General features: G+C 47.4%; 1 protein-coding gene across 1 annotated transcript; it reads left to right on the top strand.

The window, feature by feature from the left end:
- Window positions 1-490: 490 nt before the first annotated feature.
- On the top strand, window positions 491-4,641 carry LOC101765351 (probable GTP-binding protein OBGC1, chloroplastic). The gene is made up of 7 exons (XM_004958596.4): window positions 491-1,881; window positions 2,664-2,937; window positions 3,084-3,375; window positions 3,498-3,657; window positions 3,734-3,842; window positions 3,930-4,060; window positions 4,280-4,641. Exons 1-6 carry the CDS (start codon window positions 548-550, stop codon window positions 4,023-4,025), a joined length of 2,265 nt encoding a protein of 754 aa, XP_004958653.1. The 5' UTR covers window positions 491-547; the 3' UTR covers window positions 4,026-4,060; window positions 4,280-4,641.
- Window positions 4,642-11,820: the final 7,179 nt, after the last annotated feature.

Raw genomic sequence — 11,820 nt, 5'->3', positions numbered from 1 at the left:
TGATGATGGATTAATTAGCCTTAATATATTCGTCTCGCGAATTAGACTCCATCTGTGCAATTAGTTTTATAATTAGCTCATGTTTAATCCTCCTAATTAGCATCTGAACATCTGATGTGATCTACTAAAATTTAGCACCTCATATCCAAACATCTCCTAAATTGCTGCAAACAGTGACCACATACCAGAGCGATCTGTGCCGTCCACAATGCCGGCCGGAGATGCCTTGTCCGTCGCCGGCGGTGAGCGTCGCTGGCGAGCGAGAGCTGCTCTGCATCCAGCTATTTTTTGCGACTACACTGGATAGCAAAAATGATCTGCTATTTTTTGCGATCGCAACTCAGCCTGGCACTCTTGTTTCTTACCGAAGTCAACAGTAAAAACTGATGCCACGAGCACCGCCGCACGATCTGGAATCCGATGGTCCAGATGGCACGCAGCTGCCAAAAAAAAATTCATCGCACCAAAAATCTCTGCACAGCCCCGGCGCCTTATCCGCTTTTCCACTCGAGCGACCTGCTGCTGGCAACTCTTCAGCTCAGCAGGCATGGCGCCGCCCGCCGTCGCCGCCGCAACGGCGTTCCCGTTCCGCCTCTTCTCCGCGGAGGCCCGCCGGAACGCCAGGGGCGCGCGGGGGGGCAAGCGGAGCGCCGCGAGGCCGCTCAAGTCCTCGCCCCCGCCTCGCCCTCCCTCCTCTTCTTCCTCCTCCTCCGTCAGCGGCGGCGGCGTCGCGGCGACAACGTTCACCCGGCTCCCGCTCCGCGACGCGCCGGAGTCAGCGGAGGTCACGCTCGACCGGTTCCCCACCGCCCCGGCCAACCCGGAGGCGCCAGCACCCGCTCCCACACGCGGGAACGGTGTCCAGCGGCTGGAGGACGAGGAGGAGTTCGAGGTGGGGTTGGGGGCCACCTCGTTCGCGCAGATTCCGCTGCGGGACTCGCCGGACGGTGTGGAGCTCACCATTGGCCAGTTCGACGCCCGCGTGGCCGGTGGGAAGAGCGCGGGAGGCCGCGGGTTCGCGCGGCAAATGGTCGAACACCTTGAAGACGACGGTGACGAGGAGTTCGTCGTCAACAGCCGAGACGTATTTGAGGTCAAAAGGGGGCGGAATGCTCGGGCTGTTGTACCCGAGGTGCTCGACGACGACGATGACGTCGTGGTGTTCGACCCGGACTACGGCGTCGACAGCGACGACGAGGAGGAATTCCACATGTTCCCGATCAAGCAAAGTCACGAAGCTGGTGCCACTCCACGCACGGAGCTGGGAGAGCTAGAGTACGACGAGGAAGAAGACGACGACGACGATGAGATTGTAGTGTTCCACCCAGACTACGACGACGAGGACGAGGACGAGGACGAGGAGGCCTTTGAGGAGGACGACGACTACGAGGAAGGGGACGGGGAGGCGAAGGAGAAGGGCGTGCCCGCCGTGATGCGTTGCTTCGACACGGCCAAGATATTCGCCAAAGCCGGGGACGGCGGCAACGGCGTGGTGGCTTTCCGCCGCGAGAAGTACGTGCCGTACGGGGGCCCCTCGGGCGGCGACGGCGGCCGCGGGGGCGACGTGTACGTGCAGGTGGACGGGGAGATGAACTCGCTGCTGCCGTTCCGCAAGTCCGTGCACTTCCGCGCCGGCCGCGGCGCGCACGGCATGGGCCAGCAGCAGGCTGGCGCCAAGGGCGAGGACGTCGTGATCAAGGTCCCGCCGGGGACGGTGGTGCGGTCGTCGGACGATGGCGTGGAGCTGCTCGAGCTGATGAAGCCTGGGCAGCGCGCGCTGCTGCTTCCAGGTGGGCGCGGCGGCCGCGGCAATACGGCGTTCAAGTCCGGCACAAACAAGGTGCCCAGGATCGCAGAGAAGGGGGAGAAGGGCCCAGAAATGTAAGTTCTCTCTACCGTGAAAGTTCTTTCGTCGTCTCTTATGGTTACACTGAATTTCTCTCTGCTCTTGCATTTGTCAATCCTGCCATTTAGTATTAGGACACTATCTGCAGCTTCAATTGTCGATGGTCATCACTCATCAGGCCATAGATGATGATCACTAGATCAGGCATGGGGGAATATTTCTGTAGTTTTATTTGCATACCGTCTGCTAACATTGAGCCAATGATCCAGATACCCAGTACCCAGCTTCTTGCTTCTCAACACTATAGTATAAATACGATGTTAAATGTAATGCTATCTGAAAAAAAAATCAGTGATTAAGCAGAGATAGTGTGTCACTTATATTTGTGCCTAATTGGTTTAGTCTGACATTGCTCAACATATGGAATTTACCGGCTCTCTGGATTGTAATGCGGTTGCTTTGGTGCCATAGTATTGTGTATTTGCATTGTACTTACGAATTTCCAACTGACAGTCATGAAGTTTTGTAAATCTTCAAGTAGCATAAACCCTGCTTAGAGAATTGAATGTAATTGCAGTGTCCTACTAAAATGATTATAGTGTTTATCCACACATAAATTGACCTGCGATCATGATGCCACCTTAATCATGACATCATTGTTATTCTTATTCCGTAACAGTTGGCTTTCCATGTACTAATTTACTTTTTATTGTAATATCCGGTTCTCGTTCTTGATTAATTATTGGATGTATCATCTATTCCAGCTCTGTTTTGCTAACATCAAATTTCTTATTTTGGGATCGCTGATGGTTGTCAGGTGGCTAGCTTTGGAGCTAAAGTTGGTTGCTGATGTGGGGATTGTAGGTGCTCCAAATGCTGGAAAGAGCACTCTCTTGAGTGTTATTAGTGCTGCCAAACCAACTATAGCCAATTATCCTTTCACAACATTACTGCCAAATCTTGGAGTTGTCTCGTTAGATTTTGATGCTACAATGGTTGTTGCAGACCTTCCTGGTCTGCTGGAAGGCGCTCATCGTGGATATGGTTTGGGTTATGAGTTCCTAAGACATAGTGAGAGATGTTCGGTCTTGGTATGTTCCTTTTTCCTTCCTTTCCTCTCATCTTGATATCTAGTATGTTGATATTAGGCTTTGTTATTTTAGAAGTCTCCATATTATGTATCTATCTACAAGTATGACTCTGGTGATCATTGTTTTATGGCCTGTTGGATTCTTAGGTGCATGTTGTTGATGGTTCTGCCCAACAGCCAGATTATGAGTTTGAGGCAGTTCGCTTGGAACTGGAGTTATTTAGCCCATCTTTGGTTGACAAACCCTATGTGGTAGTGTACAATAAGATGGACCTTCCAGAGGCATCCGATAGATGGAATACATTTAGAGAAAAGCTACAGGCTCAAGGCATTGAACCTTATTGCATTAGTGCAATAAACAGGCAAGGCACACATGATGTTATTCATGCTGCTTACAAGCTTCTACAGAAAGAGAGGCAAAGGATAAAGGAAACTGAAGGTGACTACTTTATCCTCTTGATTTAATTGAGTTGTAGCCAACACTTAATGAAACCTGACGGTGCTTTCTATACAGCACCTCATTTCCTTTTGGGCTATTTATCTTATACTATTTTGCTGCAGAATGGAGTGGGACAGAAAATTTGAACCACGTGTCGGATGCAATTAAAAGGGAAAGGCGTGCTCCCATGAATGAGTTTGAGATTTTTCATGATAAGGGTACAAGTACGTGGACTGTTGTTGGAGCTGGAATTGAGCGTTTTGTTCAGATGACCAACTGGCAGTAAGTAGTTTATTTTTCAGTGCTCATTGCTTTGCTGACGCCACTACATTTTCTCTTCTAACATCTCCTGATGCAGGTACTCAGATTCCTTGAAAAGATTTCAGCATGCCCTAGAGGCATGTGGTGTCAACAAAACTCTCATCAAACGTGGAGTCAAAGAGGGAGACACGGTGATAATTGGCGAGGTATGAATGCTCTAATCAGACATGATCAATTGCTGAACTTACAGGTGGGCAGAGCTATCAGCTTCAACAAAAATTGTGTTTCTGCAGATGGAAATGGTTTGGAACGATGAAGCTAAAAGTAACCGTCCATCAAAGACGATGAACACAAAAGATGATGCTGTCCGGTGGCCCGAATTTGGCTAGAGCAAGAGTTATTCAGCTTCTTCTTAGATGTAGAGGTAAGTCTCAGTGAAAGCTTGGCGCAAGCTTACTGAAGCTTTGAATTTCGATACTTTATTGTGCTTGTGCATCCAGCATCCCTACTTTAGCTGTTAAGGTTCTTGTTCTTTTCAGAAAGATCAGAAACTTGAAGAGAACATGTTTGCACTTCTAATCGCCTTTTGTTTCGTTGGGAATTTGAATATATTTCCTTACTTTGCAATTGTTTAACGTTCCAGCAAGATGCTAGTGGTCGGCGTGCACATCTTTCGTGCAGTTTGCACGCAATGGGCACGATTGGCGTTCAGATCAGTGAGCCCACTATACTGCTTCCACTTTCCAGATGATCTGAACGCGCGCTGGAGAGACGCGTCGATTGGAGTCCGATGGTTGGAAGTTGGAACAAGTTGCCAAGGAAGAGCGACGCTGGGCGCTGAAGTTTTCTCACGGTTTTCCACAGAACGCAAGAGTAGATTATACAGATGTGATGTTTGCTGAGAAATGTAACTTATTTTGTAAGAAAAGAAGGTAAATGTCTTCTTGTGCAGTGTATGTACGCAATCGAACTGTTTTAGTCAAGAAAGAGTTTTAGATTTCCCCTTTTTCTAAAAAAAAAGGAAAATGTACATTTCAGCTGCAGGCCGGGTACTTTCATCACGCTCAGCACCACGTTACTTACTACGGGGCCCAAAACATGCCATAGAATCCCCTGCTTAAGTCCAGACCCACCAACGGGCCGGCCCTTTTCAGACAGTCACACTGGCTGCTGGTCCGACTCGGAATTTGAAACAAAATCCGAGTAAGATAGCCGCCGCTTCCCGCCGGTCTCTCGCTCTGACTCCCCCTGTATGTATTTAGGGGGTGTTTGGACGTTTAGGACCTCCTAAAATTTATGTCACATCGAATATTCGGAGGCTAATTAGAAGGATTAAATATGAGCTAATTATAAAACTAATTACACAGATGGATGCAAATTCACGAGACAAATCTATTAAGCCTAATTAATCCATCATTAGCACATGTTTACTGTAGCATCACATTGTCAAATCATGAACTAATTAGGCTTAATAGATTCGTCTCGCAAATTAGTCTCCATCTGTGCAATTAGTTTTGTAATTAGTCTATATTTAATACTTCTATTTAGTATCTAAATATTCGATGTGACATTAGCCCTTAACTCTGCAGCACCACGGCCAATCAACCGCACCGGCAGTCCAGCACAGCGCAAGTCCGCAGCACAAGCGCAAGCCGCTTCTCGCCTGCGCACCGCTCAAAGAGCCAACCGTCCCATCGATAGTTCTCGTCCTGTGCTCGTCGCCATGGCCGTGTTGCACAGCTGCAGCTTTGTCTCGCCGTCGCCGGCGGTGTTCGCGCCCTCCGCGAGAACGAAGCCACCACCCAGTGCGTTTGCTTCCGTTCCAGCAGGCCGCCGTGAGAGCTCCTTCCCGGGCCTGACGCTGCGTCAGCGTCCAACGGCCGCCCTTCGCCCGGGCGTTGTGGTACGGGCGCAGAGCCGCCGCGGCGTGCCGCCGGCGGCTGGACCGGCCGATCGTTATTTCGTCGAGGAGAGGAAGCACGTGATGGGCCGCTACAACAAGATCGTCGGCGTTGATCATGGTTGCCTGGTACGTGTCACTTTATTGGTACTAGTAGTAGTAGTGCATTCTCTGTTTTTTTTTCGATTTCTATGCCTGCACGCCACGATTCTAATCTGATCGTTTGTCGGTGAACAATAATGCAGTACATGGAGGCCACAACGATGTCGGGACAGGTCTGTCTGTCTGCAAAACAAGCGCTTAAGATGGCTTCCAATGTCATGGTTAGTTTCAGTAGAGTACTACAACTTGAATCCCCTGTGCATTAACCTCATACGTTTAGCGATGCTTTGGACTCCTTGCTAATCAAAGTTACCTCTGCTTTATTTGCACAACTTCAGGACAGTGCATGCCTGAATCTTGGCGTGCCAAACGAAATCTCTCTGGACACAATCCACGGGACAATTCGTGCGTACGTGAAGATCTTCGTCGATGTAGCCGACGCCTCTTACAGCAAATCGGTCCGGAAGGACACGGTGATGTCTTTCCTTGGTGCTCTCACAGGGCTGGCCTCCATCAGCCACATCTTGCTTGACACCGCGCTTGAAGCCCTCAGCCACACGCACCCGAGAGCTAGCATGTCGGAGTATGCTTTCAACTGTGACGTCAAGGGCATGCGCGACGAGTTTAACCAGCAGATGTATGACCTTGAAGATGGAATCAGCAATGCCTCATCCGCTGAGATATGCAAGGTACGTGTGGACATGCACAATGTCTATGTTCTCAAGTAATAGCCTTTTAACCTGATTCTTTTGCTAATGTTCGATTTTTTGCAGGTGGTGATACCAATAATCTTGGAAGCTATGGAAATAACGGGATCCTTTGTGGGGCTCATGGTAGGAAAGGCCCATAGCGAAGTAACAGTATAGTTTCTAGCTAGCTCATAGATTATAATATCGATGATTCGAGCTGGGGCATGTGTTGGTATGTGTTTGGCTGTGTTGTTTTTCATCTGTGACATGTGAATCCATCGCTCTCAGGGCAGTCTCATGTGACATTGAGACATTGATTCATCCATTGAACGTATTTTTTACCTTTAACAGTCTCATGTGGATCATTTGCGAAGAAGCTTTCAGTCTCGTGCTGATATACTTATTAAAAGATGCTAGTTGTGCTATGATTGGTGTTACTAGTTGACTAAAGATCTCAATTTGAGACTAGCATCTAGATATTTTTTCCCCTCTTGCATGTACCTTCATGCTCTAAGGAATATCTTTATTAGTAAAATATTTTGGAAACTATATTAATAGAGTTGACGATTAATGCCTCCCTAGTTTATAAGGGACGTCTTCATTAGTAAAATATTTTGGGACAGCATTAATCGTCAAATGTTCAGTAGAGTGGACGATCAATGTGTCAGATGTTGTTCTATTGTCAATTGTTCAGAGCTCGTTGTTTGTAAATTGCTGATTTGTAAAAGGATTAACACTTGAGATCACCTGTAAATCGAAGAAAAATGATGGGTTATATCATCATCGAAGTAGGGTGTTTTCCACAGCTAATTTTGTATTTTACATGTTCATTTCTTGATTTTGCTGCAAAAATGGAAAGCACAGTTGGGTCCTAGGTGCCGGCCTCTGCCGCTAGCTTGTACAGGACATAACCTCATTTCCTTTTTTGTTGGAAGGATGAGATACATGTATCAAAAGTGAAAGTCTGCATATTTTTCATATTTCTGAACATTTCACGGTACTCGCACAGCTCTGTTAGGACTTAGGAAAGCAAGATTGCAAATGGATCCAAACGGATTGAAAACTGAAACATTCATGAGTAACAGCACATCCATACATTGCGTGAGGTGCCGTAGGGAGAGTCAACGGTGGTACGTTGTGGCGCTAGGCAAGCCAATCGTATTGTGAGCCTCCTTCGCAGCGTCACGCTGGGCAAGCCAAGCTGTGCAAGCATGCGCACAAACGAGTAGAACACAACTGGGAATTAAACAACCAGTTAATTTTGCACGATGACAAATTTGACTACTTATGAATGATAGATTGATGACAACAGGTAGTTAGATCTTCCTGGATAAGTTAAACAGGCAAAGATCAAAAGAAGTAGACTATTATCGTACCAACTACAAAACTAGTACTAGCTAGCAGCGGCAGAGTAAAAAAATTCAAATTTTAGCTTGTTAGGGGAGTGATAGTGTAAATTTTCAAATTTTTGTCAAACTTTTCTAGTGCAAATTTGTTTTTTTTGGGGGGGGTTATGCCCCTTGGAGATAGTGCCTTAATTTAAACCATACGTTGTGACTAGTGAATCTAGATGATAAGCTCTACATCTCGATGATGTCTGCATTAGATAGGGAGCCGGGCACATCAATCGGGAGCTTGGGGAAGCGGGCACAATGCCGCTACGACGAGCCGCGAGCCTCAATATGTAGACCATGCTGAGTCGGTGTGCCGCTTCCACCACGTTCTCCGCCAGCACGTAGCCTTCTTCCTTAGCTTGAAGCAGGACACGGCGGGTGTGCCGGTCGGTCTGGTCCACGGCAGCGGCATGGTCATGGCAAACTCCCATCGATCAGAGTAGAAGCACGAAAGGGGAAATGGGGGTACACTTGATGAGAACTGGGGCAGCACTAAGTGGACGAGCAAAGAAAAGGACCCATCCTCTCCTCTCTTGTTGGCATGCAGGGCGTGTTGGCATGCAGGGCGTGTTTGATCATGCCTTCACCTCGCCACAGTTTGTCGCGCCTGACTTCCACCTATGTTTGCTTTGCACCAGGGGCGGATCCAGCGTGGGGGCTGGAGTCCCCTACCCCCATGCAGCCCATGGAGCCCTTGAAGCTTCTCCTAAAAATTTCAGTCATGGAAGAAGAGGAGGAAGAAAAATTGAAGGAGCAAGAAGAAAAGGAGAGTGGAAACAAAGAAGGGGAAAACAATTCTTGGATTCGCCCCTATTCGCACCGAACTTGCGAAGGAATTCTTTCCCAGTGTAGACACTGCTGAAGGAAGCCCTTCTCGCACTCCAGCGCAACCAACTTCAAGTCCTTCCTAATCGTTATCAAAGCCTACAAGGCAGACACGTTTATTTATTATAAAAAATGGAAGATATATGCAAAAATGCATGGTATCGCAAAGGCAAAATTCAACCTCACGGTTCATTGGTGTGGGAGCTCGAATCTCCAAGGTCACCTGTAGAATGCACCCATGCAGTGGTGGAGGCAAGATTGGGAGTTAGGGGGGCTTATTTCTTCTTCAAGTCCATCTCCACTCTTTCTTCATCTTTTTCTTCCTCTTTTCTTCTCTTCTCCTCACGTTCCTCCTTTGATTCAATGGTGTTCTTGGGCAGTAGGAGGCCCTAGCCCCCCTAGATCCGCCCCTGCACCCATGACAAATTTCCATCTTGTACGCAAACACCAGTAACATATTCTCATATCTGCAGATTGGAAGAGATTGAACAACAATTATTGATAATGAAGTAGTAGGCATAAACTCTCACCATGGCAAAACCCTCAAGGATTATATATCTCAGCCATAGCAAAATAAGATAAGGAATAATAAATACAAAACTTACAGCTAGCAAAACTCTCTCAGACGTAGCAATGTCAGGGTTAAAGTCATGGATCTCTCTATGGACGGAATCGCTAGGCCTAAACTTGCGAAAATACTCCTGGACAACACAACAAAGAATATATCTTACACACAAAACCACAAAGACCCATCCCAAAGCGAATAATGGCGCGTTCATTCATGGAACAACTCAACTCGCAAAACCCACCCCCACCAAATTGAATCGACGAGATCACGACCGGCGTTTACTGTTAATCGATGGGAACTTGGGCGTGCTTTGAAACAAAGTTGCCATATATGTATGGATTCACCATTCTAAAATCCATTCCTAAATTATGATTAGATATGCAGATTTAGATTTCTAAACCCTAGCATAACAAAAACAACCAAGGCCAATGTTTAGTTTGAGGCCGTTCAAGTTGCAAAAATAATTAACTCAACAGTTGGCTGATTGACAAGCAAGCACATGATACAAACTAATAGAAATGCTTGCACAGGTGTTCTTCTCCATTCCGTTACTCCTCACACCCTCGCCTTAGCATCACCCACCTCCTCCCATCTCTGGCGGTACGGTGTACCTGAAGAGGCTCCTGCCCATGCACCGATAAATTTGACTAATTTTGCACGATGACAAATTTGACTACTGACGAATGATAGATTATTGATGACATCGGGTAGTTAGATCTTTCTGGATAAGTTAAACATGCAAAGATCAAAAGAAGTAGACTACTGTCATACAAACTACAGAACTAGTACTAGCTAGTAGTGGCAGAGTCAGAAATTCAAATTTAGCTCATTAGAGGAGTGATAGTTTAAATTTTCAAAATTTAGACAAAATTTATTTTTAGTGCAAATTTTTATTTGGGGGGGGGAAGGGGGTTATGCCCCCGCTATCTAGGCACCTACTAGATAGTGCCTTAATTTAAACCATGCACTGTGAGTAGTGAATTTAGATGATAAGCTCCACTGCAGTGACGACATTTGCGAAGTCCTTGAATAGGATCTCGTATTGGGTCTCGATAACCACAAGCCCCATGTAGACCATGCCGAATCAGCGTGCCGCTTTCACCACGTTCTCCACCAACATGTAGCCTTCTTCCTTGGCTTGAAGCAGCACGCGGCGGGTGCATCGGTCGATCTAGTCCACGGTAGCGGCATGGCCATGGCAGACTCCCCCAATGAGAGTAGAAGCACGAAAGGGGAAATAGGGGTACAATTGACGAGAACCGGGGCAGCACTGAGTGACCGACCCGTCCTCTCCTCTCTTGTTGGCATGTAGGGTGTGTTTGGATCATGCCTTCACCTCGCCACAGCTTGCCGCGCCTGACTTCCGCCTATGTTTGCTTCGTGCCTAGGGGTGGATCCAGTGGGGGCTGGAGCCTCTACCCCCGTGTGCCCAAAGAGGGAGGGAAGGAAGAAAAAGGGGGCCTTCATTTTTTGAATCCATCCCTGTTCGCGCCGAACTTGCGGGAAGCCGCACCTCTACGGACGCTCGCTAGTGTATTTGAATGCTGTTTTCTCGCCGAAAGTTCAACGGTCGTTTTCTTCGCTGAACCTGTGGCGTCACTTGAACGCAGGTTCGGCAGACTCTGGAGCCAAACAGGGCCGCAGTGCGCAACATTGAGCTCTTGTGACCCGTGAATGCAACCACGCGCTCGCTGATCAGTCATCTGCTAGGTGTTCACCGGAGGAATGGAGCAGCCCTGAATCCTGATCGATGAGGTAAACTACTACTTGGTAGCTAGCTTCATTTGGTGCAAGAGATGGCAGCGATTCGGTCCTGGATGGTGCCCGTGGAGTGTGGGAAACTCTTGCTGCAGGACTGGGCCCCGCCTGGCAGTGACCACGCTCCACAGGGAAGAAGAATATTAGGGGGTTTGCTAGGCGAGAGGAAGACAGTCTTCATCTATCTGCAGTGACGAGACGTCGAGAAAGAGCCTGCAAACACCGATGCCATGCCACCGACCGCTGCGGCTCTGGCTCGCAGGACATGCATCCTTTACAAGTAGCCGGTGGGAAAAACGAAAGGAAGAAAAGAAGCAGCGCGAGGGAGGCATATGCCCTTTGCAAATATGCAATTGCAACTTCCAACTTAATTCAATTTCAGCATCGATCAGAATTTGGGCGTCACTGCATGCAGTTTCCTGTCTTGGCAAATGCACACTAGTCGCTTTAATTTGGGATATTTCCTTGGAAGGCGATCGGGCTCGCTGCATTTGGGAGATTTCGCTTGTATGGTCGGTGTCCGTGACCGTGTGCATAGGAGCGAGGTCTGCTCCCTGTAGATTTAGGGGATGTTTGTTTTCCAGGAGCTAAACTTTAGTTCCTGTTACATCGGATGTTTGATACTAATTAGGAGTATTAAATATAGATTAATTACAAAACTAATTGCGCAGATGAATACTAATTCATGAGATAAATCTATTAAGCCTAATGATGGATTAATTAGACTTAATAGATTTATCTTGCGAATTAGCCTAGGGCTTTTGCAATTAGTTTTTATAATTAGCTCACGTTTAGTCCCTAATTAGCGTCCAAATATTTGATGTGACAAGAGCTAAACTTTAGTCTAAAGATCCAAACACACCCTCAATTTGCATTTTGCATTTTTTTAGGCTGCGTGGTACCGTGGAAGGAAGGGCTCTGCCATCGCTGTTTTGTAGTGCATCAAAT

This window comes from Setaria italica, chromosome II (assembly GCF_000263155.2).
Source record: "Setaria italica strain Yugu1 chromosome II, Setaria_italica_v2.0, whole genome shotgun sequence".
Classification (NCBI taxonomy): Eukaryota; Viridiplantae; Streptophyta; class Magnoliopsida; order Poales; family Poaceae; genus Setaria; species Setaria italica.
Note: the sequence above shows the minus strand (reverse complement) of the source record. Positions and strands in the feature narration are given on the sequence as shown.